This window comes from Phytophthora cinnamomi (assembly GCF_018691715.1).
Source record: "Phytophthora cinnamomi strain GKB4 chromosome Unknown Contig128, whole genome shotgun sequence".
Taxonomy (NCBI): domain Eukaryota; phylum Oomycota; class Peronosporomycetes; order Peronosporales; family Peronosporaceae; genus Phytophthora; species Phytophthora cinnamomi.
This window is the reverse complement of record NW_027151061.1, coordinates 40325-59155: the sequence shown is the minus strand read 5'-3', so window position 1 is coordinate 59155 and position 18831 is coordinate 40325. Positions and strand designations below refer to the sequence as shown.

At 54.2% G+C, this 18831-nt stretch overlaps 9 protein-coding genes across 10 annotated transcripts; 3 read left to right on the top strand and 6 right to left on the bottom strand.

The window, feature by feature from the left end:
* Window positions 1–349: 349 nt before the first annotated feature.
* On the top strand, window positions 350–5523 carry IUM83_15447 (Beta-TrCP (transducin repeats containing)/Slimb protein; the record flags this gene model as incomplete). The annotated part of the gene is made up of 5 exons (XM_067940263.1): window positions 350–612; window positions 691–831; window positions 1762–1799; window positions 1865–2490; window positions 4876–5523. 5 exons carry the CDS (start codon window positions 350–352, stop codon window positions 5521–5523), a joined length of 1716 nt encoding a protein of 571 aa, XP_067780229.1.
* An 85-nt stretch (window positions 5524–5608) lies between these two features.
* Window positions 5609–7060, bottom strand: IUM83_15446 (putative oxidoreductase C2F3.05c; the record flags this gene model as incomplete). Its single annotated transcript, XM_067940262.1, has 4 exons — window positions 5609–6013; window positions 6082–6491; window positions 6575–6640; window positions 6721–7060. 4 exons carry the CDS (start codon window positions 7058–7060, stop codon window positions 5609–5611), a joined length of 1221 nt encoding a protein of 406 aa, XP_067780166.1.
* Window positions 7061–7416: 356 nt separating this feature from the next.
* IUM83_15445 (uncharacterized protein) lies at window positions 7417–9327 on the top strand (the record flags this gene model as incomplete). The annotated part of the gene is made up of 8 exons (XM_067940261.1): window positions 7417–7575; window positions 7720–8002; window positions 8073–8174; window positions 8295–8437; window positions 8511–8884; window positions 8964–9045; window positions 9124–9175; window positions 9251–9327. The coding sequence occupies 8 exons, from the start codon at window positions 7417–7419 to the stop codon at window positions 9325–9327; spliced, it is 1272 nt and encodes a 423-aa protein (XP_067780165.1).
* Window positions 9328–9579: 252 nt separating this feature from the next.
* On the bottom strand, window positions 9580–11226 carry IUM83_15444 (mRNA-binding protein Encore; the record flags this gene model as incomplete). Its single annotated transcript, XM_067940260.1, has 1 exon — window positions 9580–11226. The coding sequence occupies one exon, from the start codon at window positions 11224–11226 to the stop codon at window positions 9580–9582; it is 1647 nt and encodes a 548-aa protein (XP_067780228.1).
* A 494-nt stretch (window positions 11227–11720) lies between these two features.
* Window positions 11721–12509, bottom strand: IUM83_15443 (Purine nucleoside phosphorylase; the record flags this gene model as incomplete). The annotated part of the gene is made up of 1 exon (XM_067940259.1): window positions 11721–12509. One exon carries the CDS (start codon window positions 12507–12509, stop codon window positions 11721–11723), a length of 789 nt encoding a protein of 262 aa, XP_067780230.1.
* A 1354-nt stretch (window positions 12510–13863) lies between these two features.
* Window positions 13864–15195, top strand: IUM83_15442 (Ubiquitin carboxyl-terminal hydrolase isozyme L3; the record flags this gene model as incomplete). Its single annotated transcript, XM_067940258.1, has 1 exon — window positions 13864–15195. One exon carries the CDS (start codon window positions 13864–13866, stop codon window positions 15193–15195), a length of 1332 nt encoding a protein of 443 aa, XP_067780170.1.
* A 460-nt stretch (window positions 15196–15655) lies between these two features.
* IUM83_15441 (putative tubulin polyglutamylase) lies at window positions 15656–16227 on the bottom strand (the record flags this gene model as incomplete). Its single annotated transcript, XM_067940257.1, has 4 exons — window positions 15656–15821; window positions 15884–15966; window positions 16047–16158; window positions 16220–16227. The coding sequence occupies 4 exons, from the start codon at window positions 16225–16227 to the stop codon at window positions 15656–15658; spliced, it is 369 nt and encodes a 122-aa protein (XP_067780169.1).
* Window positions 16228–16276: 49 nt separating this feature from the next.
* Window positions 16277–17375, bottom strand: IUM83_15440 (putative tubulin polyglutamylase; the record flags this gene model as incomplete). Of its 2 annotated transcripts, XM_067940256.1 has the most annotated exons (5): window positions 16277–16338; window positions 16412–16746; window positions 16828–16977; window positions 17054–17121; window positions 17193–17375. In XM_067940256.1, 5 exons carry the CDS (start codon window positions 17373–17375, stop codon window positions 16277–16279), a joined length of 798 nt encoding a protein of 265 aa, XP_067780167.1. The 2 variants fall into 2 exon arrangements, with proteins under 2 accessions (XP_067780167.1, XP_067780168.1); XM_067940255.1 differs by lacking the exon at window positions 16277–16338 and having other exon boundaries at window positions 16392–16746.
* Window positions 17376–17815: 440 nt separating this feature from the next.
* Window positions 17816–18587, bottom strand: IUM83_15439 (putative tubulin polyglutamylase; the record flags this gene model as incomplete). Its single annotated transcript, XM_067940254.1, has 5 exons — window positions 17816–17965; window positions 18040–18119; window positions 18209–18257; window positions 18336–18487; window positions 18548–18587. The coding sequence occupies 5 exons, from the start codon at window positions 18585–18587 to the stop codon at window positions 17816–17818; spliced, it is 471 nt and encodes a 156-aa protein (XP_067780159.1).
* Window positions 18588–18831: the final 244 nt, after the last annotated feature.

Sequence of the window (18831 nt, the reverse complement as noted above, 5' to 3'; positions counted from 1 at the left end):
ATTGCCTGGGTTGGAGCTTAGGCAAGCCCTTGCCCAGCTTTCTAAACCAATACAACGAATTATGAGATCAAGCCCTCATTGAGGAGGCGTTGGGCATCCTACTCAGCTCACGTAGCTGCGAACAATTTTCCTTGCTATTGTCTAGAACAACCTCAGTGTTCTGCATATACTTAGTATTAGGTAGTGTCTTAGTATGTCTACACTTGCACTGCGATGCTAGGTAAGTCGTAAAATGTGGAATCGAATGCAACCGCAGCAACTTCAACTTCTGCACTGGAGTGATGGTCTGGGAAGTTGAAGTTGTGTTACTCGAAGGTTGCAACAGTCGCAGCCCGCGCCTTTCGCTCTAATGGAGGAAGGTGGCGTGTCCGCAGCTGGAGGTGATGCCGATAGCCGTGCGAGAGAGCTGCGGCGCCGTGTGGCCAATCGTCGCCACACTGGTGCTGCCATCTTGAACTCGTTGCCGCTCGCGCAGCCGCTCAGTCTCCCGCAACTTTTCTACGCAAAGCACGAGGCGCACGAGATCCGAATGCAACTGATCGACATGCAGTCGCTGCATAACACGGCATTAACGTACTGCGACCAGCAATTCGTCGTAGAGAAGAATGTCCGGTAAAACAGAGACTTTGAAATGACAGTCATGTACTTCTTTGTCGATAAAAGTATTCACTTTATTTTAATTAACGACAGGAAACTACGCAAAGGAATTGGTGTAACTCAGCTGCAGATTAGAGAGAAGACAGAAGAGCTGGATGAACTCCAACGACGGGTGTTAAGAATGACCAAGATGCTGCACGATTCGTCGGATGAGAAAACTTTTGCCAAGACAAAGTTGGTGAACCAAGAAGAGATCAGGCAGCAGCAACTACAGTCCAAGCCGTGTCGGCATTGTGGACGCCACTACCTTCCTGGGATGCTGCCAACCCATGAGGAAAATTGTTTGGGTTCTTCTCTCCCTGCGTTGCAGCCTGTTGTAATGACGAATCAAATGGTTCACAGCTTGGAACTGCAGAGTGGAAATTCGAGGTTACTTCCGGTGATTCATAAATCTTCTGCAGCTCCTGGTACACAGGTAGTTACGAGGTTTGTGTCTCAGCCACCACGGAGTCTTCGTGTAGAAACGAAAGATATTTCGCACAATGCGGTGACGATTGCGTGGGATCTCCCGATCTTTACTGGGTCAAATGCCATTATCGACTACGAATTGACGTACTCAGTTTGCCACTCGAAGATAGAACGTGGCGACATTCAACGGCAGCTTGGGCCTCAGCTGAAACTACTGCTATCGCGATGGTGTCTACAGAAGCCTGTTCCATGTAGTCAGTTCCGGCTGACTAACCTATGCGCAGACCAGGAATACGGCGAGTTTTCTATCTGCGCAATTACAGTAGCAGGAAAGAGTGAACATAGCAACAAAGTTGATATCATTCGAACAGAGCCCACTGCGCCCCCGACAATTCCATTATTCCTATGCGTCGGAGTTGTTACTGCGACAAGCATCACACTTACTTGGATGGAGCCACTAGATGACGGTGGGAAGCTGATTCAGGACTATGAAGTAATATTTTCCGAGGCTGTAATAAAGCTGGATAACGTGGATGATCGGGGTAAAGCCTGGCTTGATGTCTCCGAGATTGAGTACAAGCCTCGTCGAATAAGGACAAATTCCACCAGTACCACACTGACAATTACGAATTTATTGAGTGGTGTTGAACATCTCAACTTTCAAGTTCGTGCTGTGAATGATGATGGAATTCCCAGCGACTATACCGAAGCTATCAAGTCCATTTTCACCATAGGTAAGGATTCGAGGAGTATTTACATTTATGTGATTACGTGCTGACTGTAATGTTTGACTGAACAGCTCCGGGAAATGAACATAAATTGCTTGACGAGTTACAGGCTGCTGTGAACTCGCGCTCACGCACGGTGGATTCCCAGTTTTTAAGTGGATTTATGCAACGGTATGAGAGACATCACTACATCGAACAAGTCTCTCGGTTTATTGTTTCGATGCACCCACAACTAGAAGCAAAAGTAGAGGCTATCGTAAGCCGATTCGGTCCTGGTATGGGTGAAAGTGAAGGGATGGATGATCAAGAGCAACAACCTCAATCCATCCAGCAAATCAGTGGTCGAAAGAAATATGATGATCTCACGGATGACGAAAAAGTGGCCGAGCGTCGACGGCAATTTCATTTTCGTATTGCTGAGATTAGAAATGATCTCAAGAAAGCCGAGTACAATGTACAATGGTGCAAAGATCGGCAAATTGATTTGGTGGCGCTGATTCGAGCCGCAGATGCTCGCATTGTCGAAAAGCAAGCTGAACTTGAACGTGCAAGAATGTTCAAGGGGCAGCAAATGGACTCGGACGTGTTTGAAAATGGGCTTCAACGTTTCTTCACGAAGGAGCTTGTCGTTGCACTGGAGGATGAGATCGAAATCGATCAGCTCTACATTCTAGATACTAAGGCCGAAATTGTGAAGGTAGAAAACTACCTACGCGCAGATACCAAACGGCGAGATACATTACTGAAGCGACTAAGGGATAGAGAAGAAGCGCTGGAGACGTTCGAAAGCAATCCAGAGAATGTTGTTAACTCCTCAAGTACTGCAGCCACATTGGCAAAACTTCGCGGCGGACTCCTGTACCGTGCTTTTGCCGCCTTTGTCGCGAATAGACAAGAAGTATTAGAAACAAGAAGAACAATGCGTACGGCAATTGACCGACTTGTCAATCATCGTTTGAAAAGTGCAATCCAGCGATGGAGAGAAGTCGCTAAATTCTTGACGCGTTCCAACGCTGGCGTTGATGAGATATATGGAATCGGGAGTATTGGACTACTAAACGCGGCTCTCGGGCGTGATGACCTTATGCTAGAGGCTCAGCAACTGCTGCAACAGCTTCGAGTTACAGATGATTCGTTACAGCATATTCGCTGGACAAAGGAGCAGCAAGAAGCGGCAGAAGCCGAAAATCCAGCTTCTAACGATGACCTTGACCTTGAAAAGGCTCGAGAACGAGGCAAAAAATATTTTCCGTATCTACTGGAAGGTGATGCTAAGATGAATTTGCAAGACTATGAGGGAGCTCTTCAGCTTTATAATATTGTGTTTTACAGCGAAAAGTGGATGCAACAGATGGATGACGCGCAAAATGTGAAGTTGCAGCTGAAGATTGGCGAAGCTACATTCCGCCTCGAGAATTACGAGCAAGCATTAACAATATTTAATCACGCCTTAACCATAGCCAACCGAACAGGGTTGCGCTACGAAGAAGGATGTGCGGTTCTCCGCATTGCAGACACACAGCACGTGCTTCGATCCCTTCGAATGAGCATCGATAGTTATAAACGAGCTTTGCTATTGTTTGAAGCTGTTCGTGACGCGCAAGGTGAATTATCGTGCTATCGTGGGCTACAGCACGTATATGAGAGACTCGAGGACAGAGAAATGATCGAAATTAACAAGCACCACGCAGACGAGATCGAGTTTGTCCTCTCAAATAAGCTGTCTTCGGCAGCACAGAAGATAAATAAGCTTCAGCAGCGATTGGTTGGGGCAGGGGCTGAATCATCTTGTCAGATTACACTTGAGAGAGTAGGCCCCATTGTTCCGCGACTAAGAAGAGAACGCATTCAACGGAAGTTTGACATTCGAGAGGAAATTAAACTAGTGGCGAGGTTAGAGAAGTTACTAGCTGAGAAGAAAGCGTTGCTGGCAAAGGGAGAAGATGATCTCAAGCGAGCTCTTGCCAGCGACTCCTCTCAAGTCGATTCAACAATAATTAACGGTTCTGATGCTCGCTACGATCTCGAAGATTTCAAGAAGAAGCTTGCCAAGCTGATGGGAAGTGTAAAAGTTGGTGAGGAGCAGATTGGAAGAGAAATCACTAACGCAAAAATTCGTATTAGCAATGCTAAAGATGAAGTTAAAGGTCTTGAAGAGGAGTTGGCGGTGGAGACGGGTGCACTCATGCGCAAAGTTTTGTCCAAAGAGAGAATGCGTAGCTTCAGTTTCAACGCAACAAACGAAGCTCTGAAAAACGTGGTTGGAACTGCGAGCCACGGAGTTACAACTTGCTTTGCATCGGCTGGGGTGAATGGCTTCCTGTTTGACTTCCTGTCTGGAGCCTGCTTGGCGCAGGCAGTAGGTGATCCGAACAAAAATCATCTTGGCGACCCCACTGGTCATCAAGCTCAAATATTGTGTGTGTATTATATTGGGCATCGCATTTACACTGGATCTGTAGATGCTTCTCTGGGTGTTTGGGACGTGAAGAACGAGACAATCGGCGGGTTTTCATGTTCGCTAGTGCGTATACTAACAGATTTTGATGCTGCCGTCGTAAGCGTCGTAGCTGATACACAGTGGCTTGCTTGTGGATGTTCTGACTGCGATGTATTCGTGTTCGACGTCGAAACATTGGCAACAATCGGCCATATTATCTCAGCTCATGACCGTACTGTGACAACTTTGTCCATCCAGAGTGCCAATTCCGCGCTTACAACGGGAGCTGCTGACAACAAGATTAAGGTTTGGGAGCTCGGAGAGGCGTCGCAATACACTACACGCAGGAAAGTGACATTAGTCTGGTGCCTCGAGGCAGAACGCCGGGGCGACGAATACTTCAATGGCCATCTTGTTCCCATCACATGTGTTAGGCGCGTGGCGAACGAGATTGTAAGTGGAGACAGCGCTGGTCGAATCGTGATTTGGAACCTGGACGCAGACAACAAGCTACTCCGAATCTGCGATGTACATCGAGATGTTGAAGTGACGTGCCTTCAGTTTGATGCCACTCGAATTGTTAGTGGGTCGGGTAGTGGGCAAATTTGCGTGATTGACTTTGCCACCGGAAATCTAATCCAGACTTTGCACGGACACCAAGACAGTGTGCTAGATATTCAGTTTGATCGTACACGGCTAATGAGCATGTCAGCTGATGGTAAATTGTTCCTGTGGTACTGGCAAACTCGTGATGGCATCGGTGCCGACCGAAAGAAGTATCATATCCTGGGCGCGGGTGAGACATTGCGCTCACTGTCCCTCATGTACCGCACCAGCATTCAAAAACTTCTCCAATGGAACTCGATCCCAGATTCGACGAAGACTTATCTCGGTCAGAAGCTAGTAGTCGAAGTAGACGCCAACGCTAGCGCCTCAGACGAGCTGAAGACGCTGGACCTCTCAAGTTCGGTTCAATTTGGCAAGCTGTCCTATGAAAACCTTGACTTTGTCACCACAAACAAAAATAGCAAAGACGTTGAGTCGCAATGGGCTGCCCAACGCCTTGCAATGCTCGCAAAGGAATACTTCCCAGCCTTGGAGGACGAAGATAAGACAGGTGAAGTTGCTCCTCACGAAGAGGAAGAAGATGCTTCTGATGCCGATGTGGCTATGGATTTCATTGCAGAAGAAGAGGATGGCGACAACGAAAATGATGGAGAAGAAGATGAAGGGGATGAAAAGGAGAATGATCGACGCGAAGCAGGAAACAACCGAGTGCATTTTCTCTGACAAACACAGTACAGTTATGCCGATCAAAATGCAGAGCTTGCGCACAGAATACAAGAGAAGATAGTGTGCGTTCCTTTTGGCTCACTCAGACCAAGTTTTCGGCAGTGTTACCACCCCATGCAGCCTTGTCCTCAAGGTACATGTTGCAGCTTCGGAACGCAGCACGAGCGTTGTCACCCGCGAAGAACTCCCAGGCGGAGTAGAACCAAAAGGCAACACACTTCCGGTAGTCGTTCGGCTGGCTGGATTTCTTCATCTGGAGAATAGTGCGCCACTCCTCCATCACGAAAGTCGACAAAGCCTCCTCGAAGTGCGAGAGACGTAGAGGGTTGCGCACAGTGTACAAGGTCGTCCAGTACTTGTTGTAGCCCTCCAGCTGCTTCAGGCCGTCCATGAATTCGGGAGCCCGGAATTCCTCAATAGTGTAGTCCAGCATAAACGCAAACTTGTCACTGTACTTGGCCTCCTCCTCGTAAAACTTTTTCCACGTCTACATGCACATTGATACACAAAGTTAGTCACTATCGCCAAGTAAAACTGCCTTGACACTCAACGTACCACCGAGAAAAACTGCAGTGCCTCGCTCGGGTCGTGCATCTTAGTGCGGTGCATGCTGTGCGCATGACGCAGCTTGATCGGTTTCTTGCGTTCCCAGTGCCACTCCTCCACGGGCGGGAAGACCGACATGGGTACCATGACCGACCCGTTGCCGCAGATGGCGACGTAGAACGAGATGAAGTCCTCCACACCCACAGCCTTGTCCGCCTGCTTGTCTCCGTTTTTCCCAGTATTCTCCTCCTCATCCGCCGAGTCGTTCGGGTCCGGCTTGACGAAGTCTAACCTAGTGACGAAGTACAGGTACTTGGTGGGGAAGGGCTTCTGGCCGAAGAACTCGCACAGCTGGTCGCGCAGCGTCGTCATGTCCTTCGAGTAGAGCGTCTTCACCTCCTCCGTCGTGTAGAACCCGCCTGCCAAGCAACAGCACATCAGCACAGTCAGCACAACAACTAGCACTTCGCCCCCAAATATTGTCCAACTGACTCCGACGTACTGTTCTCGGGGAACTGGAGCGCATGCGTGGCTCCGGGGTCTACCATCGCCGGGTAGTTGAACCCATCTGCTCACGGTCAATAGAACTACGTTAGCGTCACGAAGACAACTCACTGTATCAATGCATCAACAGGCAGATGGACGTACTGATGCCCTCGCGCAGCACGTCCTTGTGCGTGACGCGCAGCGCGTTCTTGAGGTCGTTGTAGTTGGTGTGGTTGCTGCAGAACTTGTTGTAGCCCACCCAGTACTGCGCGTACGTCTCGTTGAACACCAGGTGGCCGCGCTGGATGGTGCTGGCGCACACGAGCCGCGACGGGTCTGTGGCGCGCAGGCGGTCGATGTTCTTCTTCCAGTCGCGGATCTGGCCCGTCTTGACGCCGTACTTCTGCGCCGTGGCGGCGATGAGCCCCGTGCGGTCCGCCTCCTCGATGATCTCCAGCTTCTTGCCCACGGTCAGCGCCCGGTCCGCCTTGCCGCGCGCCATGCCGGACAGATCAGGTCAGGTCAGGTCGGGTCGGGTCGCAGTTGCGCCTCTTGCTGATCAAAAGGCGAGGAGAGTGAATTGCTCTTTACTGGCCTCCCCACGGTACTGCCCTGCCGTCCATGTGATGGATTCGCGCCAAAACGATTTTCCACCCAATCACTGCGTCTCATACACGGTTTCTGCCAATCGTCAAGACTTTCATGTGGTGCACACGCATTTACTCGTACTTCTGGGGAGCATGCACGGTACGCCCGTCGTTCGTCCTGTTACACTATCGCCTGTATGCGCACCAGGCGACACCGTGGACACCTACCTGCCCGCCCGACCGCAGCGCCGCCTCGCTTTCCTGCCCACGCATGAACCGACCGACCGCCACGCGGCGGGAAATCGCACCGCTGCACGTGCCGTGGCTACAGCACGAGCAGTTCCCAGCCACGAAGCAGGCCTGCAGCTCGGCCGACGGACTCGTGACCAGCGGCAAGAACTCGCTCATCAAGGTCGTCCAGGAGCTCAAGGTACGTGGCAGCGTCATTGCACTGCATTGCTTAATGCAACGCGGTTGAGCCGTTATACTACATTCATTGCGTTGCGGAGTGATTTAACCGACAAAGTTGTGGCTGATGTGGACGGGTCTGTGTGTGGGGTCGTAATGGACGCAGCGAGGTCGCGCCAATGTGGACAAGCAGTTGGCTCAGCTGGACAGCCAGCTGCTGGCCATCACGGACTACCTGGACAGCAAGAGCCCCAACATGTTCCCGCCCCACTTGATCACAGTCGTGGAGGACGCGCAGGGTGCAGCCCCAACGCAACCGGCCGTCGGGGTCGACGGGCGGAGACATTGCGCAGCCGGAGCGGCTGCAGTCGCGGGCAAGTTTAATGGCATTGTCAAAAGTGAATCGGTACCACCAACCCCGGCGATGGTGGAGGACGACCTTAATTCGGGTGCGTGGTCTGAAATTGGGGCGAAGGTGTTTCTGGTGGTGAGGTTGACGATGGTTTTGCGTTGATGCAGATACACCGTGCACGTCGACGGGGCTGTGGAAATATTTGTATGCGTACTCGTTCTTTAAGACGATCACACCGGAAGATATGGAGCAGGCGTTGCTGCTAGAAGGTAAACCAGAACGGCGAAAAGCGCGTATCGCTCGATCGCGAACGCTTTTCTGGGCTGCGGTGCTGATCACTCTGGGAGTCTTTGCTGACGATTTTTTTTGCTTGATACATGCGCATGCAGATCCAAATGCATATTCAGAAAGACTAGAATCAAGTGAAGAAGGAACAGACAAGATGCTAGCGGGCCTAGACTTCGAACGACTCCAGGATAATTTCAGCCTGAGCAAGTCCGCCCCACAGGATCTGGACGACCTTTTCAAGGAGGTTAGCACATATTTTAGCTTTGTGGTCTGGTCCTCCAACTAACGTGTTTGTCCATCACGCGTTGGTGACACAGAGGCTCGTAGCTTCGCTGTGCTCAGTAGATACTCCTTCGTCATCGAAAGAGAACAAGGGTTCTACGGTAGATGCTGCACAGCCGGACGATGAAGACAAGCATACGAGTGACTCGACAGGATCATATGAAGTTACACTGTCGACTTCTTTACTACACTCAGTCGATCTGGAGTCATGGAAGCCTAAAGGCCTCACGCGCGTCCTTCGTGATATCGGGTTGTTAGAAGGAAGCGAAAAAGAAATTGCTGAGCTTGGCGTGTCCAGTCCCAGGGATGATGAGGTTTCGCAGGAGATTCGTACACTGCAGCTTCAACTCCGCACTTGTGTGGGGCAGACAAATGAAGCCAAAAGGAAGTTGCGCAAGATTATGGATGGGTATGGATTGCGGTGGCGCCCCAGGTGTAGCAATACTGATGCACTAACAATGTTTACTGTTGTGGTATGCTGCTACTAGAACGAGACCATGGCTTTCTCAGAAGAAAGAGAACGACGATGCCACCATAAAGAAGTACTTCACGATGTGGCAAACGAAGAAGGTACGTTGATGAAGATACCTGCGAGACCGCAGCGAAACAGCAAACCACTAACACGTTGTGGTCATCTCTGTTGAATAGGAGCTTGCGAGAAAAAAGAAACTTCGAGACAAAAAGCTCCAGCGACGACAAGGTGCATAAGGATACTGCTATGCAGTAGCACGACGACATGAAAACTAACCTCGGTTTTGTGCTCGATTCGGTGTAGCTTTACGCCTCGGTGGCGGTGGCGGTAGCGGCAAACCTCTTGCCGACGACGTCGACGTCAACGTCAAGCAACGATAGACCTCGGCGTGTGGTCCACTGACGTAACCAGCCCATGGGGATCACTGTCACCAGGACATTACGTAAAGTGGCGCCCACACCCGTTATTTATTGGCACGCAATAACAGGTCGAACTCGATCGATGATAACGAAAGTATATCACTGGTTCTACCTTTCATCGATGTCTACGAGACTCTATTACAGTATAACCATGGAATGAAAAGCAAGTTGGCTGATGGATGTAATTGTGTCGTTTTATTGTTGTTAGGCGTGTTACTTGCCGAGCGGTGGGAAGTCGTCCTCGATGAATCCACCGCTGCCACTGCCCACTGCCCGAGTGTTGGCTGTCGGCGGCACCCAGTTCCCCTGCCGCGCCGACGGACGGCCTTGGGGTGAAGGGTACCCGTACCCACCACGTCCCATTATCATGGAGGGCGGCGGGTTCAGCTGGTGTTGCTGGAATTGATGCTGCGGATGGTACTGCTGGTGTGGGGACCTCTGGTACGGGTTGGTGTCTACTCTATTGTTGAAATCGGGTCCGCCAACGTGATAGCGGGCACGTCCGGCCATGGGCATCGGTGGCGGTGGAGGAGGCGGCGCACTGCCACTTTGCTGGTGCTGGTAGCCGTAGGACCGGTCATAAGATCGGTCGTACTGTTGGGATTGGTACTCGCTGTGTCCAAATCGCCCACCACCATAGCGGTTGCCGTGGTATGGAGATTCTCCTCCGCTTCCGCTTCCACTAGATGCACCGCCACTGGAGCGTGGGCGGAAGGCGTCGTGGTTGCGCGTAAAATCTGGGTCATTCATTTCCTGTTCGCGGTTGCGCCACAACACCTTGCTTTCTTTCCAGTTCGCTGCGTTCGGGGCACTCGGTTGGGACGATCGCGAGTACTCATTACTGTCAGCGCCATCATTACCTCCCGGTCTTTCCTTAGGCGAACGCGAGTCCCTGGATTGAGTCGCATTGCCGTTTCCACCGGCAGCGACAGCGCCTCGACCTCGGTCGAAGCCTCTGCTGCCATCGGGTCCAGCTGCTTGCCGACTTCCAAGTCTAGCATTGTTATTGCCCGGTCCAGAACCGTGTCCATTCCCGTCATGCAACGGCGGAGATGGCGATGAGCCTGAATCAGCCGCCGAGTTATCGTTATCTTCTCCAAAAATTCGTGCTCGTGCCTCGGCGTACGCCCGCTCCCGGTCCTGCAAGGTCGGCGTGGCTTTATCCGCGCCGTTTCCACGTCCACCATTGGCGCCAGGTCGTGGCGCACTGCGCTTCCGCATCATAATCCTGGGGGCAGACGCCGGCGTGACCGGGGGCGTCTGTCTGTCCGCCGACAGGTCGATCAGCAGCACTCGGGGCACCGCCGACTGCGGCGTCTTGAACAGCGTCACCACGCGCGCCGAGCTGTTCTCGTACGGATTGTAATCCGCCGTCTGGTGCTCGAGTCCGCAGCGCTGAGCCAGGCGATGTACGATCAGCCGGTGGTACGAGGACAGCGGCGGGAAGTTGAGGTGCGGCTCTCGCGGGTTCTTGAGGAAGCGCACGATCTGGTCCTCGAACTTGAGCAGCGTCATGCGCTCGCGCGCGTTCTCCAGTCCTGCGACCAGCACCGGGTCCAACGGACCATGGGCGCTGGCCGTTGCAGTGCCAACGGGGGCGCTGCCATTGAACTGCTGCTGCTGCGGGTAGTTCCCGCCGTCGTCGGTCGCTGCAGGCGGCTGCAGGATGCGCAGGCCCTGCATGGCACGCGTGGCGCCGTCCAAGTCTCCAGAGGATTGCGGTCGCGCTGCAATGGAGATGGAGCCGGGCGCGTTGCTGCTGCGAGCGGCGATGGACGCCGAGTCGGCCGCGTTCTCCCAGTCGTCGTGGTCGTCTCCGGGCGCGGGCGACGACGCCGGCGGCGCAGACGTGCGGATCATCAGCGTCAGCTCCGCACGGTCGCGAAGAGGCTCAGCTCAGCTCAATTCAGCTCCGGCGGTGGACGAGGGGGAGAGGGACGTGGCGTCAAGCAGGAGGCTTGGTCGGGTCCCAAGGGGGAAATGAGCTCCTGGTTGGTGGCAGCACTCCAAGCCCTACCGAATAGCTTGGCGTATGCGCTTGTGCAGGGCGACAGAACAGAAGGCCATGCTTGTCATGGTCGGTTCAACTTGAACGGCACGCGTGTTACTATCGGACAATGACTGCTGGCTGGCTGACTGGGAACGGCTCGAAAAGGGCGTGGCGCTTCCGCGTGGACACCTCGCGCCGGGCGAGAACGACTTAATAGACTAATATTACCTGTGTGCTGGGGACGAGATGGCCGGGCCTCTCGTCGAAGACTGCTCCTTCGAACGGAGCTGGTTGATACGGGACAACACCTGCTGCCGACGCTCAGCAGCAATACTAGCAGTAGCGTCGTCCTCGCCGACATCATTCAGATGCGGTGGGTCGGTGCGCCACCACTCGACGACGACGACGAGTTCTTGGACCGGTGGCGGCTCTTCCTGTCCGAGTGCTTCATGGCCGAGTTCAGCGCGTTGAACGACTTCTTCGGCACTCGCCACCCGGATCCGTCCATGTACACGTCGTGGTAGACGTCCGGGTCTCGGAGTCGAGGACGGTCAACCGACAAGGTCGGTTTCGCCGCAGCAACGGCTGCAGCTGCAACTGGAGCAACCGAGTGGGTCACCGGCACGCCAGTGCCGTGATGATGCACCGTATGCACCTCGACGGGCTCGTCCCGATCAAGCTCACGGTGGGCTTCCCGGTCATAGTACCGTTGCAGCGTCTGCCGGACCTCCTCGCGCTTGGGGTCCTCCTGCTGGACGACGCGGATGCGCTCCATGGAGGAGGCCTCCTGGCGCCGCATGCGGTCGTACTCCTCGGCCTCCTGTGCCTGCAGCTCCAGCGCAAAGGTGTAGTCCGGGTCGTCGTCGTCCTCGCGTGCGTCCTCCACCGTCACCTCCTGTTGGATGACGCTCATGACGCCGTGGCCCGAGCTAGAGCTCGGCACCTCCACGAAGCACCAGCCGGTCTGGCGGTCGTCGCCACCGAAGCGGCCCTCCATCTCGCGCTCCCACTGCTCCTGCTCCTCGCGCTGCAGCTTGGCCGCCAGCTCCTCGTCCATCACGTCGTGCAGCTTGACGGCCACGGGCGACGCGGCGGCCGCCACGGCGCCAGCGCCCCGACCCGGTCGCCCCCACGCGCGTCCTCCAGAGCTCATCGTTGGGCGAGCGTTATCAGAATAATAATATTGGGATTAAAAGGAGGAGAGGAGCTTGGGCCAAAAGACCTCAGCGTAGTAGGATAAGCAGGCGGAAGGCTCGAGCCCTGGTGGTTGATGTGTGTGGGTGCGTTGCAGCGCGCAGATGCAGGCCTGCCCCCTTCTACAAGGGCCAATAGGCTCTTGTACAGAGGGATTGCATGCATTCTGATCAGTGAGTGAAGGTGCAGAAATTGGAGCGCTGTGAGTGGCTGTTTTCATGAGATTGAACATGATGAATTCGGCAAAGTGCGACATCAGTAAGTACGTGCGAACCACTCGGTGCTCTTTCGCGTACCGCACGCCAGTCGCGTCGCTGACGCAGGCGACAACGAACATGGCTGCACCATCGGCAGCGGCTGGATTGTATGCAGTGGCGTGCCGCGAAGCAGCAACGGCGCTCGGCTGTGTAATGGCTCCGTGTTCTTGAGTCGTTCGCGTCGGGGCGTCGCGGAGCCGCTCGCCAGCAACTGTCGCCACCGCCAGCCGCACGCCATGCACGGCGAAGGTGCTCTCGTCTGCCGGGCGGCGGCAATCGAGGCTGCCTGGCTGAGGCCACACCGGAGCGTTCTTGCGCCGCTTGCGCACGAGGAGCAGACGTGCATACGCAGGCGCCTCTGGAGCAGGCGCGGCGTAACCAGAAGCAGCCGTCGGCGGCTGCCTGCCTAGCTGCGCAGGAAGAAACCGAAGTTTATGGCCGCCTGAAAATGCTGCTCGACGTCGAGCAATACATGTACAATTAATGCCCTTGGTCAGCTACAGGCTGCAGGCCGCAGCAAGGGGCAACAGCAATTGATGCGGAGGCAGTTGAGTGGATCTTTTGCGTGGCTAGGGCTACGTCCAGATCAGTGTTTGACTGGGCCCCAGTATGCCGAGGGCCCAAGGGGCGCGGGCCAACGTGGCGGCCGTAACGGCCTTCCTCGCGAAAAATGCCAATGCGCTGGGACCAGCTCAGCTCCGCTTAGTCTCCGCTCGACGCGATGCGATCGTCCTGCGCTCCGAGTCGCGTGCCCTGGTCATCCGCAGGGCTAATAACGCTAATAACACCGTGTTGCTCCACTTGCCCGCCCGTCCGCGCGCGGCAGTAACGCTCGGTGCGCCTCCACTCCCCATCGCGGCGCGGCGCTGGTCGCGAGCTCCTTTTCTCTGCCTTTTGTTCCCACCTTCTCGCCGCAGAGCCGGGTCGCCGCTGCAGACGCGGCGGCGGCCAGTGGACTCGGGCGCATTCTCCATCTTCCTGCTGCATCCCCCGGCCGCACTTCGGCATTGCGCGCGTCCAGCAGCAAGCAGAGCACAGTCAAAGTCGTCGACAGCCATGCTGGCGTCCCTGTCCGACATGCTGGCCTGGAAGCCCGCGGCCAAGCGGCCCAAGCCGCGCCGCGCGCCCACGGCCACGTCCGAGATGGACGACTCCAGCGACGACGTGTCCGAGACCGAGAGCGCCGAGTCCAGCCAGTGCGGCGCGCCCTTCCTGCGCCGCGAGCAGTCGTGCCCCGCCTCGGTGCCGCGCAAGCCGCGCCTGGACACGCAGCCCGAGAGCGAGAGCGACGCCGAGAGCGGCCGCCCGGCGCTGCAGGCTGTCTACTCCATCGCGCGCGCGGGGCTCACGACCTCCTCCAAGCTCTTCCTGGTCAAGCCGCGCCCCAAGACGCCCGGTGCTACGCCCAGGAAGCCGCACTCGCGCAGCGTGGACGCCGCCGCGGAGCCGCTACACCTGCACGTCCACAAGCGCGCTGGTGCGCGCGTGGCCACGCGCTTCGGCCTCGGCAAGATCATCGCGATCAGAGACGAGGACGGCGTCGCTGCGATCGAACTGCAGGCGTCCGGGCTGCTCTTCCTCCGTGCACAGGAACTCGAGAACGTGCAGGTGGTCCCCGCGCTCATCGGTGAGCGGGTCGACACGCCGTCGGGCTCCGGCCGCGTGTTGAAGTTCGACGTCCGTGAGCAGCTGTACACGCTGCGCCTTCGAGCAGGTGGCGGTCTCGGTGAATACGAACTGCAGCTTCGATCTTCAGATGTCCGTAGGGCAGACAACAGCTACAATGAGCGCGCGTCCGAGCCGCATCGTCCGCGCGGGTTGTCGGAAGGCAGCAGCGCCGACTGGGAGTCGAGACGCACGCGCTCCAGGCTGTCCAGCGCCAGCTCGACGACCGGTGTGGCGGGCTTGACGCTGCTCAAGAACATTGCGACCACGTCGTACACGTTCGTGGCGAGCAAATACCACCAGGGGCAGCCTGTGATCACCAAGTTCGGCGCCGGACACATCCTTTCTGTCGACCCGCAGCGTGCCACCGCGCAGGTGCAGCTGGTGTGGGGCGCCATTGCTTTCCTTAACGCTGACATGATTGATTTCTACCCCAAGGCGCTGGAGGGCACGGACGTGCAGACCAAGTTTGGCTCAGGTGTAGTTATCGGACTGCGACCGGCGGATGCGATCTACACGGTGCGCCTGCACGACCCGCAGCCCGCCGGCAAGTCTGACATTGTATTTGTGCACGAGTCGGACCTGCACCGGAGCCGGAGGATCGTGGTCACGGCTGCGAACGTCCGAGACAGGCTCAAAGCGATGGCACAGCGGCGTTTCGGTGAACGCATCGTGGTGGCGCACCAGCACCACGACGAGGAGCCTAATTCCGCAGGCATCTAGCCCTGATCAGCCGGTCCAAGCAGCGACTGCTGACGACGGCGCCTTGGAGTTCATTTTTGATGGTGAGCAACGGAGTGAGTGAGCGAGAGTGCGTTTCGAGGCCCTGTCCTTCCTCCTCCTCCCCCTCCCCCTTTGTTTGTTATTGTGAGTATCTTCACCAAGTAAGTCCCCCGACACCACCACACATACGCAGCCGAGCTATGTAGCTGCTCTGATAGTCAGCTGAACTTCTATTGAGTGCAGCGCCAACCAGACCAAACGAATTCAACACAACCCCTAACTGACCCAGTCAACGAGGTACAGACAAATGGCGATGCCAATACATGCCGCTTTGTTCCAAGGGAGAGGAAGCAAAGGATAAAAGACAGCGTTCTCTTCCATTTTGTGTAGCAACTCGATAGAAATCCTTAACTGCAGCCACCATTAGCGCTTAGACCGTGCTAGCTGTCCTATCAGGAAATCACGATTGCGTACTGCCTGTGCCCGATCGCGTTGCTGGAGTTTGCTGCCAGTCCGCGCCTAGGAATGTCGTGTACATGCAACTTTCGCTCTTCTTGACAACATTTCCGTCACGATACACGAGGTCAAAGCCCCCGACGTGCTCACGAACGACACCGTCAGGTTTTCTAGAGCAAAGCTGTCAAAAACTCTGCAATTTTCTGCATGATCGAAGTACTCAATCACGTACTTATTCTCAAGATCGATGATGTCGAGCATATCATTCAGCATGCCACACTTTAATTGATAGTCTGATGACGTGTTGGCCGAAAGCTGCACGAACGAACCAAGCAGAAACTCTACATTTGTCAGTTAAACTGGTCAACAAATATAGGTAGTACATTGGTACTTACTGATGGCGAAGCGTTCACCTCCAGTAGCCACGGCTTGAGGTTTTCGTCGATCATGACGTCATACCCGTACAGCTCGAAGCAGTGCTTATCGTTCATGATGATTTTTTCAACGCTTCAAGATGCACGAGGTGGTTAGAGGCAGAAAAGGTCATATTTGATCACTAAACAATTACCTTAGCAGCGACTTAATGATCACGAGTTGAATTTCATAGAAGAGCTTGTTAATGCGCTCAGGGCCGTGCTTCGACATCATGTACAGCTTCAAGTTTCGCAGATCCCATTTTCCACCGTGCTACCGAATAAATACAGAGCGACCCAACGTAAAGCAAGTAAACCAATCTGTAGTTAACTATAAATCATCGTACCTTCTTGTTGTAATTCTCCGAGGTTTTCTGAACAGCAACGTTCGTGAGGGTGGATGAAAGAGTTGGCAATGTCACTGTGATTGTTCGAGTAGCGCGAATTGGTGAAGCGCGCGAAGCCACCACGGAAGAGGTAAATCTCGAGCGGGTAGAAGGACGGCACAAGCGCGTAGAGACGCAAGTCAAACTTCTTGCCGCCTACCAGGTAAGGGTTGGATATGTAGCGTTGCACCACGTAGGTCTCAACCTGTTGGTTTTCAGGTCGCCAGCGGAAGTCTGTTCGCCAGTCGCTAATCTGGCTCAGCTTCGTAAACAGAAAGATACCTTTGCCCTGCGCTCTAGGTTACCACAAGCGAACAATGCAATCTCAGTTATGAACACCATAGTGACGTGAATCTATCTCCCGTGACGTTACGTACTTGCCAATGGGTTTCATAATCCAGACTCCCTGGTTGCGCTTGAACTCCTCCACAAAGATAGCGTACTCGCCCGGGAGAATGTACGTAACAGGAAAGAAGTCGTACGATCCTAGAACTGTGTCAAGTTCACTCAGCGCTGCATCTTCTGACCTAAGGTACGTATATCGTTCGTGTCAGGTTGTCACCAGTGTTTTGTTTTTTTTGCCGAGATGAGAAACACCAATACCTCGCTTTCTTGTCCATTTGTCTCTTAGCACGCTTGAGGTTCTTGATGAGGAGGTCCTTACGGCATAACTGTAGACACACCACTCAAGTAAGCCTACCTGATCGCGAATAGCATCAGATTTGTTCCTGGGCATGATTACCTCTCGTCCGTTACGGTAGTGGTTCACTCGTTGCGTGTTTTCCAGGTGTACGGTGTCCAGTAAATCATAAATGTACTCGCGATCAGCCCAATAAAAATCCCAGTCGTTCTCAGTTGTCTCTTTCCATCCTCGACGCAGCAACGTGTCGTAGATGGTATTGCGAAACGTAGTCTTGAAGCGCATCACACTATTGCTGCTGCTCGTTGTGCCGCCACTACTGTTGGATGTACCACCTTTTCCCTTCGACCCACTGGCTGCGCTACCCGAAGCGGTACTCGATCCGAAAACCAAGCTAGAATTTTGGCGAGATTGGCTCGAGCTGCTGGGCTCGCTACCGCTGCGGATCGGTCGACCCACTCTCGAAGCACCACTGCCATTCCCGCCAGCACTGGACGGATTTCCATCAGCCTTCTTGTCGCCTACTGGCATCGCCACAGTCAATGACGGATTTTAGTTGTTCTCAAACCAAGCTTTATGATTCTGCAGGTCGAAGCGCCGCCCGAAGGCGGTTTCTACCTCGACTGTTGAAAAACTATGATAACTATTTGTTGAACGTCTCAATCGTGCATTGCCTTGCTCATGCAAAAAGCACGAGTGGTTCTACTGTAGCGATGAAGTAAAACTCACGCATACTTCACGCCACCCATGAAAGTGCGCGGATCGGGTGCAGCGCCATTAAACTCGGCGTTGGAGAAGTCAAACCCAGGATTTTCCTCTTGGAACCGCTCCAGCATCATCTGCTGCTTGGTAGCTTCTTGCTGCATCGGATCCATCTGTAGCAGAGCACTGACTGCGTCAGCACAGCTCTAATAGCAACAAATCAAATGCAGACCAGTACGCCACGAACCTCTCCGTGACCGATGAAGACACTAGGCCAGATAAACCCCTTCTTCATTTTCTGCAAATTGATGTTCAGCTCTCCAGAGTCTGGATGCATGCATGAACCATATCAGCACAATAGCCAATACTTCCAATTCTCTCTCCCTAGTCAGCAGAAATGTAAAAGGTAAACTCACCGAGCATCCAGTAGCTCTCCGCGATCACGACGGGGCTAGCGAGGTCGTGCTGGGAAGCGTCACACAGCGTTGCAAGTCAGATTACGACACTAGGGGAAATTAGCAGTATACAGTAAGGCAGCTGTACATTGAGGAACTTGTCCGTGACGCCACGCAACCCAAGCGTGACGTGGTTGATGGCGATGTCGCACTGAATTTGTTGCGCCGTGACGCCTGGAGGGGGCTTGATGAAGACGTTCACCTCCTCCATCGACTGCTCCCACTCATAGATGACGCGACCTGCACCGGAAAAATAGTGACATTGTGCGTGGATACTACAGCAAGGACAAGGCATCGCACCGTCGTGCTTGAATACGCGACGTTGGCCTGCGGTCGCCATGGTCTTCAATTGGGGATCTCGAAAATGAACGAATCGACATATGTACCTTGATTATGGTACATTAAAACTGTAAAGTTGAAACTCATTATCACAACTGGGGGCCGGTCCGGGACCGTCACCTACTGCCAGAGAGGTCGCACATAAACGGGTGTTATTAATCGGCTCGGTAGTTAGATAGAGACGATATTTTAATTCAGGGCTTTCAGTTAGCTATTGGTAGAATTCCAGCCAGAACTACCTGCCA